A 20,246-nucleotide genomic window follows, 5' to 3' on the forward strand; every position below is an offset into this window, starting at 1 on the left:
CATAGCCGAAAGGATGACTGATGAATTTTGGGGTGAAGCTGTACACAGTTGTTTACTTGATGAATATGTGTCCTACAAAAGCAGTGAAAGATAAAACACCGTTTGAAGCATAGAGTGGTAGAAAGCCCTCAGTTAATCACTTCAAGGTGTTTGGTTCTATTTGTTTTGCCTATGTTCTAAAGGAAAGAAGGCAGAAATTTGATGATAAAAGTGAGAAGTGCATTATTGTGGAATATAGCACACAAAGAAAAGGCTATATACTCTACAATTTGCAAAAAAAGAAGGTGATAATCTGTAGAGATGTTATCTTCAATGAAAAAGCCTCGTGGGACTGGAAGCAAAATGCAATCCATGGTCCTAGCATTGAAATGCAAGAAGAGGAAAAAAAATGAAGTTATTGAAGGAACTCCTCAACAGTCTCTAATAGGCAGTCCACAGTCACATTCATCTGGTTCTCAATCATCAAGCTCAACTCCTATTAGAATGAGGGATTTGAGTGAAGTCTATGCAAGCTGCAATTTTTGTGTTACATAACCATAAAATTATGAAGAAGCAGTGCAAGATGAAGCTTGGAAGATAGCTATGGTGGAAGAGATCAACGTTATAGAGAAGAACAATACATGCGAGCTTGTGGACAGACCTAAAGACAAAGAAGTTATTGGAGTGAAGTGGATTTACAAGTCAAAGTTGAATCCTGATGGTTCCATCCAAAGGAACAAAACAAGGCTGGTTGCAAAAAGGTATGCATAGCAACCCATAATTGATTACAATGAGACATTTGCACCGGTAGCAAGGCTTGATACAATTAGGAGTGTAATTTCCTTAGCAGCTCAAAAAGGTTGGCATATACACCAACTTGATGTGAAATCTGCATTCCTAAATGGAGTTCTAAGGGAAGAAGTATGTTGATCAATCAGAGGGATTTGTTGTCAAATGAGAAGAGATGAAGGTGTAGAAGTTGAAGAAAGCTCTCTATGGGCAGAAACAAGTACCTAGAGCATGATATGAGGAGATTGACTCTTATTTCATCGAGCAATGCTTTTAAAGAAACCACAATGAACCAACTCTCTACATCAAGATTGAAGGTAAAACTAATATCCTCATTGTTTCATTATATGTTGATGATTTAATTTTTACCGGAAGTAATGAGAGTTTGATCAAGAAGTTCAAAGAAGAGATGATGAAAAAATATAAAATGAGTGATTTGGGTCTGCTGTATTATTTTATCAGAATTGAAGTGTGTAAAAATAAAGATGGCATATTCATATCTCAAAAGAAGTATGAAAAGACTATCATGAAAAAGTTTGGGATGGAAGGATGCAAATCTGTTCCTACACCATTGGTGGCGAATGAAAATCTTCAAAAGCAAGATGTATGCAACAAGTTTTCTCTCAAGATTCATGCACAAGCCTACTCAAATTCATTTTGGGACAACAAAGAGGTACTAAAATACATTCAAGGTTCAATAGAATTTGGTATCAAGTTTGAAAGAAATGTGGTGCCAAAACAGTATTGATTATGTGATAGTGATTGGGGAGGCAGTGTTGATGATTCAAAGAGTACTTCTGGCTATGCTTTCACTCTTGGAACAGGGGTGTTCTCATGGCAGTCCAAGAAGCAAAAGACCGTTGCTTTGTCTACTACTGAAGCTGAGTACGTTCCAGCGTCATTGGCAACTTCTCAAGCAATATGGCTGAGAAGTATCATGGAAGATGTTGGTGAGAAGAAAGGAGAACCTACTCCAATACTTTGTGACAACAAGTCTACAATTGCAATGGCTAAGAATCCGGTGTTTCACAACCGAACTAAGCACATTGCTCGCAAACATCACTTCATCAGTGATGTTGTTGAAGATAATGAAATTGATGTGGTATATTGCAGAACTGATGATCAAGTAGCTGACATTTTTATAAGGCATTGCCAAAAGTCAAGTTTGAGTACTTCAGGGAACTACTGGAAGTTAAGAACCAAAGCATTAAGGGGGAGTGTTAAAGTTAATGTTTTGTTGTTGTTTTAACTCTATGCTAGTTAAGTTTAACTCTAGTTAAAAATGTTGTGGTTAAATTTTAACTTTTGTGTTTTGTAGTTAATGGCTGGTATATGTATCTGACCACCCCCTTTTTGTAAAAAGATCAACAGATCCGAAAATATCAAAAAATAGAGGACTGAGAGCATAACAGTGCAACAACCTCTTTAATCTACTATTCTCTATGTATCTCTTTGAATCTACCATCATCTCTCTATCAAATATATTGGTGTTGTGCGTGTGATTGAGTGCAGGAGATTAAGAAAAGAAGGAAATCAAGTCAAGTACCTGATTGGAGTGAGAAAGGTAGTTGTATCAGATTGCAGCAGGCGTGGATCAATTGAGGTGAGTAATAGCTCTATCCCAATTCCCAACAACCTGACACTTGACACAGAAATCAAGTTACTGCATTGTAAATCTTGACTCCTCTTTTCCGGTTTTCCCTAAAGAAAGAGAAGAGTCAATCGGATGACTTAATTATATCCATAAATGAAAGGCTGTCTGGTGGCGTGCCATTCCGCAGTCATCAGACGGGACTTAGTCGATCCTTATAGGTTTGTTCTACCGTGATCGTCAATTGCTCGGATTGAGGAGGTCTTTGTGGGGTGTGTCAAGGTGAGGGAGATGAAGATTGCGACCAACCATCGGATCTCGTTCAAACTTGGAAGATTTTCTGGGCGGGATGGTGTGTTGATGCAGATCACGAGGCGACCTGATGAGGATGAGGTCGGGGCAACACTGATTGAGTTAGATCTGACGGATCTCATTAGATTTTACTTATTCCCATGGGATCTGGTTTCTAGATCTGATGGAGAGGTGTGTTTCCAATAGAAGACTGATAAGGGTTGTGGTCTGGTCGGCGTGCGGTGGTGCAATCCGCCAGCGGTGGTTGATTGGAGACTTAAGCTGGGTTTTGTTTTATAAGTGCATAAATACATGGGTGATACTTTGAGCAGGTAGTGAAGCTAGCATGACATGATTTTGAGATGGTTTCTGCAAGTTATAATATTTGTTTAATTTTTGGTTTGTGATTTAGGAAGCGGTTGAAGGTTTGAAAGAGCCCAACAATCAAATAAAATGAGAGCAATCAGAGAAATTTTTGCAAAGGCAAGGTAGAGTAAATGAAAATATAAAATTTCCACTAGAACTAAGTTTCATATGTATGATTTTGTATATGTTTATGAGCTGTGACTTTGTGTATCTGATACCAAAGTTATTTTTGATTTCCAGGATTATGTGAAGAAACATGAATTTGATGCAAGGGAAATTACAGCAGGATATTTGGTAGGTTGCAACCAATCTATTCAATTTATCATATTTTCTTCTGTTCTCGATCAATGTCAATAATTTTTGAACTGTTTGTGGTTTGTTTCTGCAGCATTTTTCAGCAAAAGCAATTGCAGAAGACAGTTGGGGGTTTTTAATGTGTAGTTTATTGACTCTGTAATTTTTGTTGAAGTATCGAGATTTAGACAAATATCGTATTTGGTAACTTGTACATAAGAATTTGGACGTGGTACAATACAAAAGTAGATTCATTTTGGACTTAAAGAGTGGGCTCCATGAAGTAAGAAGCTCCATGAAATAAGAAACCTGACTGGTATATAGTTTAAGGCTGTGTTTGGTACAGCTGAGCTTATTTAAAAAGTTGGCTTATACTTATTTTTTAGAATAAGTGGCTGATAAGTAAAGTAGTTGAGTGTTTGGTAAACTGGCTTTTATAAGTGGTTGTTTATAGCAGAAGCCATGACAATGTGTTTGGTAAACTCAAATTGGCTTATGCTTTTAATTTGTCAAATGACCAATTTAGACATTTAAGATATTTTTGTATGAATTGTTTAGTAATATAATGTACTCCAGTATATAATTTCCGTATCATTTTTTTTACTTAATGACATTATGATTAGTACACGACATTTGAAAATAAACATATCCAGTAGGCCAGATGCTGATCACGGAGACATAAATACTTGTATCAGTGTATCCAAGTGACAAGACTATCTGCCCCAAATTATCAATAACTATCAGGCCAGATCCAGCAGCCAGCAATAGAGAAACAAATATGAGCCAGAAATCGGCCTTAATCAATGCCTGCATCAAGGTAAAATTCTCTCCTCTGCAGGGACCCCTTCTTCTCTTGACCCTAACTGCTCCATCTGCAGCTGCTTGGAAAAGTTTAGCTTGAAGTTGAATAACTCTTTTTTGTCTTTCTGATGATGGAAGAGAATCTACATATGAAGCCTTCTCATCTTCCACTTCACTAAATATGACCTCATTCTCAGATTTGTACCCTTCACTCTCTCTCTATGTGCATCAATTAAAAGGCTCTCCTATAGTAAAGGCTTTGGTTCAGAAAAGAAAGTCAATATGATGGGGATAACAATTGGAAGCACTACAAAGACTATTAAAATGGCCGCAACCAATGTGATCAAAGTTTGGCTCAAATCAAACAAATATTCAACTATTATAACTCCCAACAAATAAGCTGCCAGAACAAGGCAAACACTATATGTAAACGTGAATCATGCATTGTCACCTGGCCTGACTTGTCTGTGACCCCCCACAGGCCTAACAATGAACATCAGAGCAATAACAACCATTGATGGACCAACTACAATCATAAAAATCAATGATGCATTGCTTGGGGCATTGAACATTGCATAAATCTGAGATATTATTGCACCACTTAAACCAGCGTACACAACAGGTCCCCGACTTTTGGGAAAGTTCTGCACACAAAATCAAATCCGCTGTGTTGAAGAAGGTCTCTCCGTTTGTTCCCACATATATAGCAATGCAAAGCTGTAGACAAAAACTTGCTTGGTTAAACTAAGTCCACAGAAAATTTTTAAGAATTGCTCAACTCTTCTGAATATGAACAAAATGCACAGTTGTTCACATGTTCCAAGCACAAGAAAATGAACATTTATTCTTAAACAGAATGACCACATCTCTAAATATTATATGTCACATTCCTATAATCATATGCAAATCAACAAAGACTAAAGTAACCATGCTCAACAATCAACACCGTAAGTTCTCTCTCAGAATTTCAATACCAGTATAAAAAGATGGCCAACGCTTTGGTGCTTTCCAATCTGATAGCTAATCACCGGCTAAAAGGGTTATTCAATTATAAGCTAATCTTGGTATATCAAGCAAAAGTAATCAAGTTTTTTAGACAATATGCATATACAATGAAACAGCAAATTCAGCAACTAACTATTGGTACCCACAAAAAAGGGAAGCTAGCCATACCAAGAAACAACCCAAAACCAAACTTGATGATCAAGATTCAAACTTGATTGAACTACTCACCACCCACAAAGGCAAAGCAACAATCTTTTGTGAGACAATAAGCCAAAGCAATCCATATCCAAGAAAATTGATCACTGTTGCAATGGCCAAAAGTCGTATAATCTCGGATAAGTATCCGGCAATAAATCCAATAGCATCACCTAAGTCCTTGGCCACTCCCAGAATTGCCACATGCCTCTGGGTGTACCCCATGGTGCTCTTTATCACAGGAAAAATGCTCCCAAACAAGTACCCAATTCCTGCAAAGGACTGAATTCACATTGCACACACAAACACAAGCCATCTGCTGTTCTTGAAGGTTTTGAACTTCCCATGAAGCGGTGCCATCTTTGTGTTTGGCACAGCTTTGTGAGCTAGTTTGGGATCTCTGAATAATTGAATATGAATACTGATGAGTTAGCAGGTTGACTGGTGTTTTTTTCTCAGTGCCTTGTTGCTATATATATAATGAAATTTAACACAGGGATGAGGAGCTCTCTGATTGACATTCTGGATCAGAAAGAAGACAGAGGCGAGAGAGAGAGAGAGATAGAAATACATAGAGAGGCGCTTGGTTATGGCGTCGGAGTTTCATCACGGACGACTGGTGGAGGAAGAGAGAGAGTTTCGAGCTTGGGTACATCATGTAATTTGATCACGTTGGTGAGGGTACCCAATGAGATTTAAAAATTTTCATTTAAGTTTTGCTATAGTATATCGCGTGTAAGCTCGGCTTCTACTTCTAAAAGGAAGTGGGGAGCAGCTTCTGCTTATATGAAGAAAAAGCCACAGCTTTTAAAAGCTGGAAGGGAGAAGCTAAGTTACCAAACATGATGGGGAGCTTAACTTTTAATCACCAGAGGTGATGAGCCCTACCAAACGCAGCCTAAGATGGCGACGAACCAAGACATAAAATAAGTATAAGAAGCACCACTGTTACTATTCATTGTCAGAGAGGTACAGAGAGGCGCGTGAACGTTGCTTTTGACATTATAAACTCAGGTGGGATGGACAGACAAATCCGTCCCCAAGATGCCAAAAACTGAAATGGGGATGGTACATCTTAAGATGGATAGTTTTTTCGTCCCTAAGCATTAAAGGGGACTGCTTCCGTCCCCTGTAGTATCAATAGAGATGGAATGATGGCCGTCCGTAAAAGCCTAATAGCTAGTGGTGTACGTTAAGAGTTTTGAAACTAAGTATGATATAGATGTACGTAGTTATTAACATTTCGACTAACATGATTGAACTCCTCAACCTGAACGACTAATAGAGTCATAGATCGAGGTACTTGCCCTTGAGGCCAATCAGATTAAGTTAGGGTTGATTAAGGTCGGTATTATGTACCTCAATTTCTATAGTTTAACGTACAGTAACAAGAAATTACAATATATCAATGTTTAGAAATGTGGGCATTCCATTTTCGCCTTAAGGCTCTTTGTGTGAGGCTTTTCACACATAAGGCGAGCCAAAGGCATCGCAAGGCGAGCTATTGCGTGTGAGGCGCTCCAAATTAGCCCGAGGCACTTGGCGTCACCTTTCATGCTCCTTTTTTTTTGGTACTTCACTACCACATATATAATTTTTAAAAAAAATTAGGGTTTCAATTCTTGTATCATATTATGATATTTCTTAACTATTTGCTTGAATAGGTAATAGTGGAGCCAATAGGAATTGCCCAACCATGGTAGAGAATGATGATGTCCAAGGGGATGTTGATACACAGATGGTTCCCATTTTGTTGATGGTAGTGAGGATGTTGATGCAGAGATGGGTGTCCAATTTGATAGTGCAAATTATCCTCCTCACTTTGATGCTTGGGATGAATTTCATTCTGATGTAAAGTTAGATCCAACGGCTCTTAGTGATGAAGAAGAAAGAGATTGGCATGAATGAAGACCATTTTATTTATTTGTTAATTTAAGATTTAGCCATAATTGTCAGTTTGCACCCCGAACTTGCATTTGAGTCAATTTACCTCCTAAACTCGGTAAAAGTTACCGATTTGCACCCTATCTGTTACATTTAATGTTTTCCATCCAATTTTAAGTCACATGTCATGCATTTGAGGGGCAGTATTATCATTATATATTTATTCATATTTAAAAATAAAATAAATTAATAAAATTACTTAAGAGCAACACTTGTCGCTATGTTATTTTTTTAAACATGTTATTGATTTATATATTTATTATTTTACGTGATATGGTATGTGAAAAGATATTAGAAAAATATAAATAAATACAAAGAAAATCAAAAATAAATGTGTACATAAAAATATATATATATATATATATACACAACACACTATATTTGAATGGGTGGGTATGTTGAATATATAATTCAAAGTATGGTTAAGTATGTAGAAAAAAAATGTAAATAAATAATTTGATTAAAAAAATAATCCTCCTTCTAAAGAATATTTTTATTTTTTTAAGAAAAATATAAATAGAAAATGACAACATTACCCGTATGTGCATGACATGTGGTGCAAAATTGGATAGAAACAGTTAAATTTAACGGATATGGTACAAATCGGCAATTTTTACCAATTTTAGGGGGTAAATTGACTCAAATGCAAGTTCGAAGTGCAAATTGATAATATCAGCCAAGTTTGAGGTCTATTTTGACAATTTTGCCTTTAAGATGTATGAAATTATGAATGAATTTATTTTAAATTATTTTATTATTTTATTTGAATTAAGAACTATTTTTATCTACATTTTATATATTACAATTTAAAATTTTAGAAAGCACGAAAGGCTTCGCCTCGGCGCCTCAAGACTTCTAAGGCTTGACGCTTCGGCAAAACACCTCATCTCACACATTTGCCCTTTTAAACATTGGAATATATCAATATACTGACATATTATTAAATTAATTTTTGGTTGTAGCTAATATATTAAATTATTAGGACATTCACATCATATATGAACCCGTAAAAAATCATATTTGAAGTAATCGAGTGCTTTTAAAGTAATTGTATGTACCAACTTTGAGACTTCTCATGACCTCTTATCTATCAATCGTGATAATAGAGATATATGTAATGGTTATTATGGCATTTACTAATTATAAAATCGTATGATTTTCTTCAAAGAAAAATGTCCATATAAATAATCGACTAAAATTACATAAATAAAAATTGTTAATAGTCTATTTAATAATATATATGCACACTTTTAATACTACATATTCTTTTATTTTGTCACCAAAAGACGTGTACAATAAAATAATACTCAAGAATTATTAACTTATGTTCATGTTGTACCTCTACATTTACGATAAATAACAAATCTCGCTCATTTAAAAAAAAACTTTAAAAGCTAAAATATGGGTTTGTAATATTGTTTCCTCATCCACTTTGATGCATCACAAAATGTACGTAGGTCCTTGTTAAATTCTCATTTGATCGCCCTAAGTCCCTAACCGGAGAGATGAAACCTGGTATAAGTACTTCACGAGGAAGAGATAGCGTGCATGCGAGATGGTGACGCCTATATTAGAGGGCCAATTCGATCTCCACCGTTATGTCAGATCATGTATGATTATACAGGCGGCGACGGTTGTACTCAACCCAAAACCATCACACATTGGCAGCTTACCACTCTTGACGCCATGCATGCTCACCACGTACCTGCTCTCGTGTCAGTTTCATTGTGAACCTTCATGAATTTCTTCGTCTCGATCTGGGTATATATATTCAATACCGTTTGCTTGGTGAAACCTGGATACATAGTTCGCATAATTGGAGGTCATAGCGTTTGGAATTCATATCGAAAATTTTAAATCGTAGCCTTGTGGTGCGTGTTTGACAAGTATCAGATCGTCGATATGCAGTCTGGAAAGGAGAAGATGAGTAACTTGGCCGGTGCTGCCTAAGGAGAAAGCAGACTTACAAAGCCAAAGCGGAAGAGAAGGTTGCTGCTACAAGTTACTTAGTTAATTGATGTACATATACAATAAGAGAAATATTAATTCAGTGCATTAATAGATGTTTATATTGATGGTAGGTTGAGAAGATGACAGCGAGTACAGTAGAAGAGAAAAGAATGGCGGAGGAGAAGAGAAGAGCTAAAGAAGCAGAAGCCAAGATGAAGCTGCATGAATCCAAAGCCGAGCACGCGGCGGACAAACTGACCTCTGATGCTCCTACAATGGTTGCCGGCGCTCCGATGGCTGGGAGCGCAGTCCCAGAGTATCCTCTGGGAGGTCACACAATCCGGAAGCTGCCCTAGTCATATATCTAGTATTAGTTGGCAGTCTATAATGCGCGCTACCTAGTTTCTCTGATGCAGTCATAGATGCTTTTGTGAATATGTACCCTGGCTTACGAATTCATCTTGCAATTAGCCTTAGTGTTGATGTTTGGTCTGCTCTTTTTCCTTGTAATTAAGTGCCAGAAATTGGCTGTGCTGTTAAGAATGTAAGGTCAGTTATGTCATTTGATACCTATTCTTATCCCATATATAGGACCTAATGTATTCAAGAAAGTAATATATGATGTAGTCTTCAGCCGATTATACGTTTTCTTTACATTTTCTGCTCTAGATTCAATAATCCATGGTTTCCTAACATGGTATCAGAGCCCATGGTATCCGATCTGGTACCTTGTGGCTTCTGTGTTTAGCTTTGCCTCCGCATATCAAATTATGTAGATTTCATTTTTCTTTTCCCCAATTTTCAATTTCTCGTCTCCTGTTTCCCCCACTCCTTTATTTCGGCCATCTTGGTTGGCGTTCATGAAGCCAAGTCGTCACGATAGTTGCGATCCCATTGCTTACTCCTTGAAGCTTGGGTCTTTGAATCCAGTGGGTCGGGTCCATGACTATTCTCTATCGGCGTTGTCTTCCCTCATCCATAACTTCTGTTCTTCGTTTGCCGTCACGGGGGATGAAGTGGTCTGTACTCCTGCTTTTGCATCAGATTCGTCTGATAGCTTGGCAATATCTCTCTGATTTTGGCTTCTTTATCTCATAAGTCGTGGAATTATATCACATAAGTCGTGGAATTATAACATATTTGGGTTGCTCTGCTATTAATCATCAGTTTTCCATTTTATTTTCAACAAATTTGAAGTTTAAGAATGAAGAGTATTCTATTCTTTTTTGGACTGGTGATTCTAGCTTATCAATTTGGAATATGGATTGGTTACGGGGCTGTGTGCTAGTTGAGTTCAATCTTGAGAGATGATAATTACATATTTGATGAGGTTTTTAACGTGCTCCCATACAAATGGTGTTATAATGGACTTGGATAACGATTATAAGGTGAATATATTGTGATGGGAGATTATATACATACTTTGATGGGTGATTTGTAGTCTGAGTGTTATATTGTGCATATTCTGGTGTTGCATTCCTTTTTCCATGCTTGGTTGGTGCTTCAGGTCAATTACAGAGATATTGGTATTCTCTTTTCCAATTTGGGCATCCCTCATTCTTGAACAGGACGTTTCTCTGTGGTCTCAGTTGTTGTGCTCCAACTCGTCAGTTTTCCATTTTTTTTATATCAGAGTTTGTGTCTGCCGTCAGAAAAAGAAATTCGACGAAGCAGTTTTTAATTCCTTTATTTGTGGACTGGTGAGTGAGGCTTGACTATTTGGATTATCAATTACTCCTATGTCTCGTGTGAAGTTCATGCTTCTAGTTGGTGGAGATATCCCTCGTGTCTCTTGTTGGGATTGTTGCACTTGAGGTAACGTAAGGGGATTTGCAGTAGACTGGTCTTATTGCCAATGGATGCACTTATTTACGTCTATCAATTCTATGAGTTTCTTCATGTGGATCAGTGATGACAAATTGCAACCTAGTGATATTTTGTTAATTGGTAGAAGTGTATATGCCACAGATTGGGCATTTGAGTGATTGAGAAGACACATGCAGCTTTCAGTTGTTTTACAAATTTTCAAACATATTTTCAAGAATTTCAGTTTCAGTTGGTTCCTCTACTGCCATGGTTATTCATATCTGCCATGTTGTGATCGCATTCTTGTCATCCTGTACCAAGTGTTGCACTCAGATTGCTACTGCTTGTTGGGGTTTTTTTTTTGAATTGGGATGTTAGCTTGCTAATTGTCTACATCATGTAATTTCTATTGTTCTGTACTTAGGTCCAACCATTATGCTTGTAGCCAAACATATGGTTGAGGAAGGGTGTTAAGAATGTAAGGTCGGTTATGTCATTTGATACCTATTCTTATCCCACATATAGGACCTAATGTATTGTACACAATTCAAGGAAGTAATATACGATGTAGTCTTCAGCCGATTCTACGTTTTCTTTACATTTTCTGCTCTAGATTCAATAATCCATGGTTTCCTAACATGTGCGTTATTATAACTTGGGGTTTGAATGTAAATTTACTTCTATGGAACGTTTGTTCATGTATACTTATTTGAGATGACTACCGAGATGGAGTAGAGTTGGGAATTTAACGTTTTCATATATATATATATATATATATACACTCGTATTTCATTTTCAAGCGATCGACTGTCACAACTTGGAGATGCAGTAATTAAGTAGTTTCATCGCGCTACTACATGCATTCTCGTTCAGTCGTACGTGGAATATTGTGTTTTCTCCTTTTGGCTTATTGCGTTTAGGTAAGCAACCAATTGCGTGTTGTCATCTAGCACAAGGAGAAAATAAAGACTACATGATCAATCCTTCATGCTAACCTATTAATGAGCGCCCACTCGAATCCCAATATAAGTGACCTAATCTTGTTGATGAGGTGAATCGATAGTTCTGGAACATAAAAAATTTAACTAAGCGCATGGAGCTGTTAATTTTGCGGAAGAGAGTTTAGAATTTGGCTCAAGTAGTTGAGGTCGGCATGAGAAACGGTTTTAGTCGGTAGCAGTGCTACTGAATAATTATGTAGTTTTCTAGAGGAAATAGAAAAACGAAAGACCTAAACTCAAAAGAGGTTTGCAGATCCCCGAGCGCTAGAATCAGGTTAGAAATCTAGTTAGTTCGTTGCTGATTGAGGTTTCAAGATATCGATCGACAATGTCGTAGAGAGCTAGCCGGAAAGGCCATGACACGATGTACGTGGCAGAATTTCTGAGGAAGGGTATGCATGCTCGCCATGTGTAAACTGCTAACTAACGTGGCATATCAGCTGTCCCATAACTCGTTAGATACCTCAAGGAGTCAAGGTTGGAACTACAGTATCGCATGGCTATTGGCTTCTCATTGTTCTCTGATCCTTTCTCATACCTCTCCCCTACATATATACACACACATCCGTACTGGAGTCCTAGGTATCTTGTGTTTATCTCAATGTCCTGGAAACCAAGCCTTAGGAGTGCTCGACCCTTGGTCAGACGAAGTTACAAGCTCCATAGCAAAGTGCGAAAATTCTTTTGGAGATTTCTGGTGTGCAAGACTGCAAGAAAAAGATATGCAGGTCGCAAAGGAAAAATTTAGCAATCTGGCCTGGTTGGCCAAAGAGCACATAAATATCTACAAAGCCAAATTAAAAGAGAAGGTAGTCAATTATCATTTTCCATCTAGCTAGCACTAGTTCGATTCACTACCTATTTCATTGATGTACGTGTACCTCATCATTTGTATGTGTTTTTCTGGAAATTTAATGAATAGTGACATGTACTACAGTTGGAGAGGGCAAAAGCAAGGACTAAGGAAGAGAAGAAGATAGCAAAAGAGCGTCGGAAAGTGAAGGAGGCGAGTGCAAAGATGAAGCTGCATAAAGCTAAAGCCAGGCACGCAGAGAAGAAATTAGGTGCCAAACTATCTCATGGGAGCTATCCCCATCCACCACCGGCGACACATAAATACGATCGCAGCTTCATATCCACATGCCTAGCTAGCTAGATTTCTAGTTTTTCATTAATAACATCGAGGTGCAGCTTGCGCACATATGCGTTTGCCAAATGTAATAAAAAAGAGCTGCAGTTTGAGATGTACATTTATATATTCGGAGTTTCTGATACATACTGCTGATCGGGATGATGAATCACAATTTCCGTCATTGCGGTCTTCCGATACTGTCACGCATATATACCAGATCGACTAAACAATACATAGATTTATCATTTCATTACTTCAAAGGAGGCTAAGTACGTGCTATCGGGCATGTAACAATAAACAAAATTCGATCTATGGACTGCAATAGTTGGATGCAGAAGGCCAGAAATCATATGTATGACGACTTCTATGCTAGGTGTTTAGGTATCTGAAAACTGGAGTATTAATTGGCGTAGCTAGCTAGGGAAACAAATTTTGAATTTTCTAGTCCTGCATGCTGTCTAATTTATAACATGAAGGCCTACACGATCAAACACACACTTCTATACTAGAGCCAGCTGATTGCCATCTAAAACCAAAAATTTGGACTTTGAAGTATTCTCCCTGTTTCCCCAAGAGGTACATTCCCTAATTCCCCGAAATTCAGAGTAACGAGTGGGCTTTTCTGTTTTTATTTTTATTTTTGATCTTGTAGTATGTCTTGTTCGTTTGGAACATTTGTATGTGCCTAAGCCTAGCAGAAGTAACATAGAGAGAGAGGAAGTCATACCTTCAGGCTTCGGCTGTGATCGATGCAAGTACAAATGAGAACAAGGTTTCGCTCCTTAGTTACAATTTTTTTGAAGAGCTGGATTCATATAACATGCATGTACTGGTGAACCACAAACTCTTGTGCATGGTACGCTTTGCATTGGTTTTAATCAGGTGAGGAGTGTTTTATACGGTGGTTTGATGTGGGTAGAAACAAGCAAATAGACGAACCTTATATGGTATCGAAGCAAGGGGAGGTTCAATCACTTCTATGGAACGATTACTTGTCTACAAGTGGTTGAGTTGTTAAGTAGATCCTTTTTATTTACGACTTTTTTGGACTGGATTTCTGAATTACCCTCAGTAGTCAGTCCTGATCATCCCCAGGATCAAGTTCAAACAACTGATACACACATGCCGCACAACATAGAAACGGCAGGAAAACATAGAAAACCAGTTGAAGCAAATCAGACAACTACCCGTGTATATATTAATGACTATCAAATGTTCAGATTCCAACTCCTACATGCTAGATCATGACAACAGTTAGTTCCCAGAGATAATATGTGCTCAGCAGCAGTACAACCCAGAGCCTCCAAAAACCAATTTCAGATAACCCACATCTGTTATGTAATAATATAATGGGCTCAGTGTTCCAATTTATCAGCACAAGAGAACTAGGATGACAAATTCACTCCAAAAATTAATAGATCATAAAAGAAAACCAAGGTAACCTGATAACCTTCCTCAAGGAATCTCATATCCACACAGATCTACCTCGGTATTCCACACGTTGTTGGATTCTTCCATCTTGTGATATAGCCTGACTCTTCACTTTAGCTGGCCTTGTACCGGATTTCACTTCAAACCTTCTGCTTTCCCTGCTGGCAGACATATCTGGGAAGACCTCCTCCAAGAATTCATCGGCCACATCTCCATCTTCATCAATCCTGAGTCGCTTTGCATGCCATCTTAGACCCTAGAAGGCAAAACAATAAGAGATCACAATTATAACCTCATTTACTATAATAGTTACAAGAATATGCTCCAAAAAAAATATACAATTAGCATGTAGAACAATGAGTTTACATGTCAGGCATCTGAACCATCACCTACTGGTTCGGTATTACACTTTCATCTCTCTACCCTCATTAATCCTAACGATTAATTACAAATACCCAGAATATGAAAAGGTCAATTAACCCAAATAAAAGATTCACTCATTCTCCCATATGAGAATACTTCGAGATTCTGGCCGTCGTGGGGCGCTAGAGTTCCGGCCAAAGAGTGCCGGGAGGGGGAGCACGGCCGGCACCATCCACCCCGTCGTCGCGCGACGCCAACGCCAGAAATGCCGAATCTAGACGGTCCGGACGTCCGGAGCTGAGAATTTCTATATATATATATATATATAAAGATAAATACATAATAACAACCTTTCCAGACGTGCCTCTGTAAATTTTGGAATAAATTACGATTGTTGCTTCATAAACTCAAACACTCGAACAGTACAGACAAGGAAAAGATGCAACTAATCTAAATAGCACGACACACATGTACACAAAAAGCTTGACAATAAAATGTTATGAAGAAGTTGGACAGGACAGAAATTAAGATTAAAATAAAGCAGTACTTCATGTTAAATTCATTTTCCAATTCTATCATACCACACTATACAAAACATGAACGAACATATCAGTACTTCATAGGAAACAAAGGAGTCAAATATGAAACGAGACACTGATATTATTGAACTGAAATACAGAAACTATATTTCAAGCCATTCAACCCAGCACTTCATGAAAATGAAAGATGCTTATTTGAAAAGAAAATCATTCATAATTATCCAAGAGCATGGCAAAGGTGTGTTGCATTCCATGTCTAAAGTGCCCAAACAAGTGCCGGTGCTACGAGGATACATGATTCCAGGTTTTCCATCCTGATCCTTGAGAGACAAACAATCCTAATTATTCAAAACTAAGAAAGGAGCTTCCTAAGTTTTAACTTTTAACTGTTTTCGAGCTTTCTTCATTTATCAGCCGGACAATTCTAAGGCAACCAGTAATTCGAACTTATTATTCAAGAGGCAATGATACTGTGACAAGTGTTAAACAAACAAAAAAGTTGATCGAGTACCCCCACAGAATTGAATCCGCAATTGCTACAAGGTTAACAAAACAAGACAAGAAAGTGAGTCCAACAACCATTGAAATGGAGACATATCATTCAAACCTTATTAGCATAAACTGATATGCCATGTACGTGATCTACTCCACTATACTTAGCCCTTGTTGACAATGTTTGACTTAAATAAATATGTACCCACTAAACTTTACTCCCCCGGTTGCTACCCATAAACTAATTTGCTTTCTCAAAAGACTAATTTGCTCTTGACTCAATATGCTCATAGATCATTCTATGCCACATTTGACTTAACAGATAGGCACAAAGCAGTTCAAATTCTATGCCAACGAACACTACAGAGATCAGTACAACGAAACGAACTTTGCCTGAACATAAAATCAATCAGTCTTCCGATTTCAATTGCTAGTCAACACTAAAAAGGACACCTTTACTCTCCAAGCAACAAGCACACATCAAAATTCCCCACATTTTAAAAGCAGTAGATGCACAAAGCAACGCACTTTGCCTAATTCAACTAAAATCGGAACTGCTAACATTCTTCACTATAAATCTTAAGACAGCAAATTCAGATTTTTACTTCTAAAACTGATCCAAATCACTGAAATGAAGTCAGAAGAGAAAAACGACAGACCTGGACGCCGCCGTCGCCGGAGCGACAAGGAATGAGAATCGGACCGGGGAGAGGACGGTCAACGGCGACTTGAACTGGAACGCTGAAGCCTTTGCGGGGAAGTCCGGTGTCTCGGAAGTGAGCCTGATTACTACGGGGATGACTGTCGTCGTCCTCCTCCTCTTTGTCTTTGACTTCGTGGTCATCGTCTTTAGCAAGCCCTAGAAACACCGATAGCTTCTTAAACAGCCCCATCCACTAAGCAATCCTACTCCGGACGACGTCGTAGCGGCGGACGGCAACGGATTAGGGTTGGACGGCCGTGAATTGTAGTAAGCGTAGAACGGGTTGTGATGGAATTGGGGAGAAAAGATTAGGACTCTGGGGGGTTTGGTTGTGAGAATTAGGACTTCTCATGTTTGTGCCTTTTTGTATCCTTTTTAGACTCCAAATAGATCTACCTGAATTTATTTATTTTCATTCAATTTTTTTTTGTTGCTTAAACAGATATTTGTCTATGCAAAATCAAGTGTAATTACACATGTAATTTTAGCGATTTATATGTTATATCAGAAGACGACCGTAATAGTTAAACAATAGAGGTGACAAGCCACTCGAATGCAAACTAAATTAAAACAATAGAAAACTAAAATAAATACGCATAAATACATTTATTAATCAGATAAAAGAATAATGTAAAAAGCAAAATAACTTCATAAACTAGTGTGAGGAACCTACGAATCCATCTAAGATTGTATATGGTATGTCTCTCACCCAAGGGACGAAACGTCCAAACTCACACAAGTGCTATAATGAATCTTTCCTAATCAACCAAGGAATCACTCACCAACTACCTCATCATCACCGAGGCAGTGACCGTCCATTGAGACTTGTTCTAGCTCCACTCCATACTCTATGCATTTCTCCTAGCCTGACCCGACTTATTTCAAACCAGCTCCACTAGCGTCTTACAGATCTCTGCATCAAGCTCTGGTACACGCCACGGTTGTCTAGGTAGTGAGAATCCAAGTCGATACAAGCGAGTGCATTCATGATCAACCCCAGAACTAAGGCGACAACAAAAAAGACGCCCAACAACTAAGCAAAGACAATGGAAGCCATGTAGTGCGACAGAGAGGAGGTTGGCGGCGGGGAGAACAACTTTATGGGTTGAGAGAGGGTGGGGGAAAATAAAGGGAATGTGGTGTATATGAGTGGATATGGGGGAGGAATGGTGGAAGGGGTGGGAGGCGTGGAAATGGTGGAAGGGACGGATAGCAAGTTCTTGATCTTCCATTTTGTTTTACCAACCGTACTCCTAATCTTCATGTGGTATTTCTGAACGATCATCGGAGACGCTCTCAAGTTGTTGTGGAATGTTTGAAGCGATCTTGTGTTCTCGATTTAAATTACGGGATACTTGTAGTTGATTATTGGTACTGAATTTCAAAGTCAAATTAAAGACAATGTCAATTCAATTCTTTGATATAAAAAAAATATAAAGCAACTTTTCAAAACTCTTTTTTTTTTAATTTTTCGATAATACTTCTAAAAATATCACTTGTACAAAATAGTTTTTAACTACGGCTTCTTTTGCAAGGTAATCCTCAATCTTCAGCTTATATGATAAACTTCACTAATCACACCACGAAAATATGTGCCATCTTTTGCATGAGTTTATATATAATAACAGCTGAAATATATGTATTGTTGATTATTGTTATACGTACTCATGGACAAAGTAAGCAATCAAACTTATAAAGTTTATATATCTTTTATTAATACAACGGACCTCTCATATTGGAATCGACCAACGTCAGTTTTGAATCCATAAGACTAGCTTTTTTTGAATGCATGATAAACTTTGGAATCTATACCACGAAAATTGAAAAAAAACAAAACACTCATAGTTTATTAATATAAAAAATAATCACTTAAGTGACAACAAGAGGTGACTTAAATATTGAAAAATAAATATAAAAAACCTAATGTGCTAACAACAAACCTAATGAAGCCTACAAGTTAAGATAAAATAAAGCCCAAAAATCCCAAAAAAAAAATTCAAAAAAAAACACTAAAAATAGTTTTTGAGGCCTAATTAAACAACGTCGGATGGCCGAAAAAATTGAAAAACCCACACATGTAGTTCTTTGATTCCTAGTGACGTTTCCTTTTTGAAAATGTTTTATTTGCCTAATTCAGCTTGAAGCTCATACATGAATAATAGTAGCCTTCTTTTTCTTGCGACGGTGCTCTTCAATTCTTGCCATTAGTTCCACATCATTTATAGTAGGAGTTAATTTATTTCATAATATGCTAATTGTTGGAGTATGTAGTTGTTGGAGTATAAGCTTAGAGGTGCATGTATACTTTCACACTAGAGTCGTATAAGCCTATAAGCATAAGTGTTGCATTACTTAGAATATCATAATGTTCTTGGTTAAAACCGATAGAGTCTCATTTGATGTTTTGGGTAATCTACAAATTAAAAGCCGCTTACAACCTTTAGTGTGCAGTATGCATTACTTAATATGATGTGCTCTTCTTAATAGAATGCATAAGGATGAGCTGAGATTGAGCTGCTCAAGCTTTTGACTTCTCTTTCAGAGAATGAAAGCCTGCTAGACAAGAAACATATATAACAAGTTTTGAGGCTTGGCTGGCTTGTGGACAGACGAGCAGTCGGCAGAACAGTGTCCGGAATAATGTTATATCTGTGGAAGTATGTTGTGCTCTCAAGATACTGACCAAGCTCATGCTTAAAGTATATTAGTATTGTTTCTATTTTGTGCCTTTCTTAACTAACTGTAACTATTGCTCAGAGGAGAGTTGGCTTTGGGAAACACAAATTTGAAAGAACATGGTCTGATTTGAGGTGCTTCCTCAGTTTTTGGCCGTGATTGGATCGTGTATCGACCGTGGACTGTCTAACGTCTACAAATGAACATTGTGAATAACTTTGCAGTACGGCCAAGTGTATAGCGAACACATGAGCTTCACCATCTGAGGTTACATGTAGGGTTTGAAACTCATGAATCTATTGATGATTTGCTTAAGAGTCCGAAATTGCTGGTCTCCTGTTGCTTGCCTGTTAATCCTATTATTCTTCATCAAGGCATCACTAGACGAGATCTTTGGCCTCTATATTTGTTTTGCAGCTTGTTGATATGGAGATAAGGAGATTAGTTCTTTCCTTTCTACTGGTTGGTGCAAAATGATTGCGGATGTATAGTTGTTTTCTACCTTGAGTCCTTGACAAAGGGCTACGAAATGAGAAGATTAATGTCATGTCCAGGATATGACCCAAACATAAAAATGTCATGTCCAGGAGCTTAAACCCGTAAATTCAAAATCGAGAACAAAACATATTATACAAATTGGTAGATACAATGGAATCCCTTGGGCTGTTAATTGACTCATTAAACAATAATTTACGTTTACAATCCCATGAAAACTGTGCCAAACGCAACAAATATGTCGGGAGAAAAAAGAAGAAAAACAAATGGAGGCTCAAATGTACTAGTTCTAGAGTAAAACTAGCATTTACAACAAATTATCAGACAGCTTCGCCACTCATATTGACACAATGACAACTCAATATAAATTCCTATGATTTATCCTTGTAATACAAACTCTTGA

The 20,246-nt window shown here is 37.6% G+C and overlaps 2 protein-coding genes and 1 pseudogene across 2 annotated transcripts; 1 reads left to right on the forward strand and 2 right to left on the reverse strand.

Moving 5' to 3' along the window:
* Positions 1 to 3,910: 3,910 nt before the first annotated feature.
* On the reverse strand, positions 3,911 to 5,758 carry LOC126795533 (protein NUCLEAR FUSION DEFECTIVE 4-like; annotated as a pseudogene).
* Positions 5,759 to 12,734: 6,976 nt separating this feature from the next.
* On the forward strand, positions 12,735 to 13,168 carry LOC126795534 (late embryogenesis abundant protein 6-like). Its single transcript, XM_050522355.1, has 2 exons — positions 12,735 to 12,821; positions 12,950 to 13,168. The coding sequence occupies exons 1-2, from the start codon at positions 12,735 to 12,737 to the stop codon at positions 13,166 to 13,168; spliced, it is 306 nt and encodes a 101-aa protein (XP_050378312.1).
* A 1,123-nt stretch (positions 13,169 to 14,291) lies between these two features.
* Positions 14,292 to 17,008, reverse strand: LOC126796159 (uncharacterized). The gene is made up of 3 exons (XM_050522925.1): positions 16,629 to 17,008; positions 14,597 to 14,831; positions 14,292 to 14,554 (listed from the first exon to the last, which is right to left on the reverse strand). The coding sequence occupies exons 1-2, from the start codon at positions 16,860 to 16,862 to the stop codon at positions 14,610 to 14,612; spliced, it is 456 nt and encodes a 151-aa protein (XP_050378882.1). The 5' UTR covers positions 16,863 to 17,008; the 3' UTR covers positions 14,292 to 14,554; positions 14,597 to 14,609.
* Between the last annotated feature and the right edge of the window lie 3,238 nt (positions 17,009 to 20,246).

The sequence above is a fragment of the Argentina anserina genome, chromosome 5 (genome assembly GCF_933775445.1).
Source record: "Argentina anserina chromosome 5, drPotAnse1.1, whole genome shotgun sequence".
Taxonomy (NCBI): Eukaryota; Viridiplantae; Streptophyta; class Magnoliopsida; order Rosales; family Rosaceae; genus Argentina; species Argentina anserina.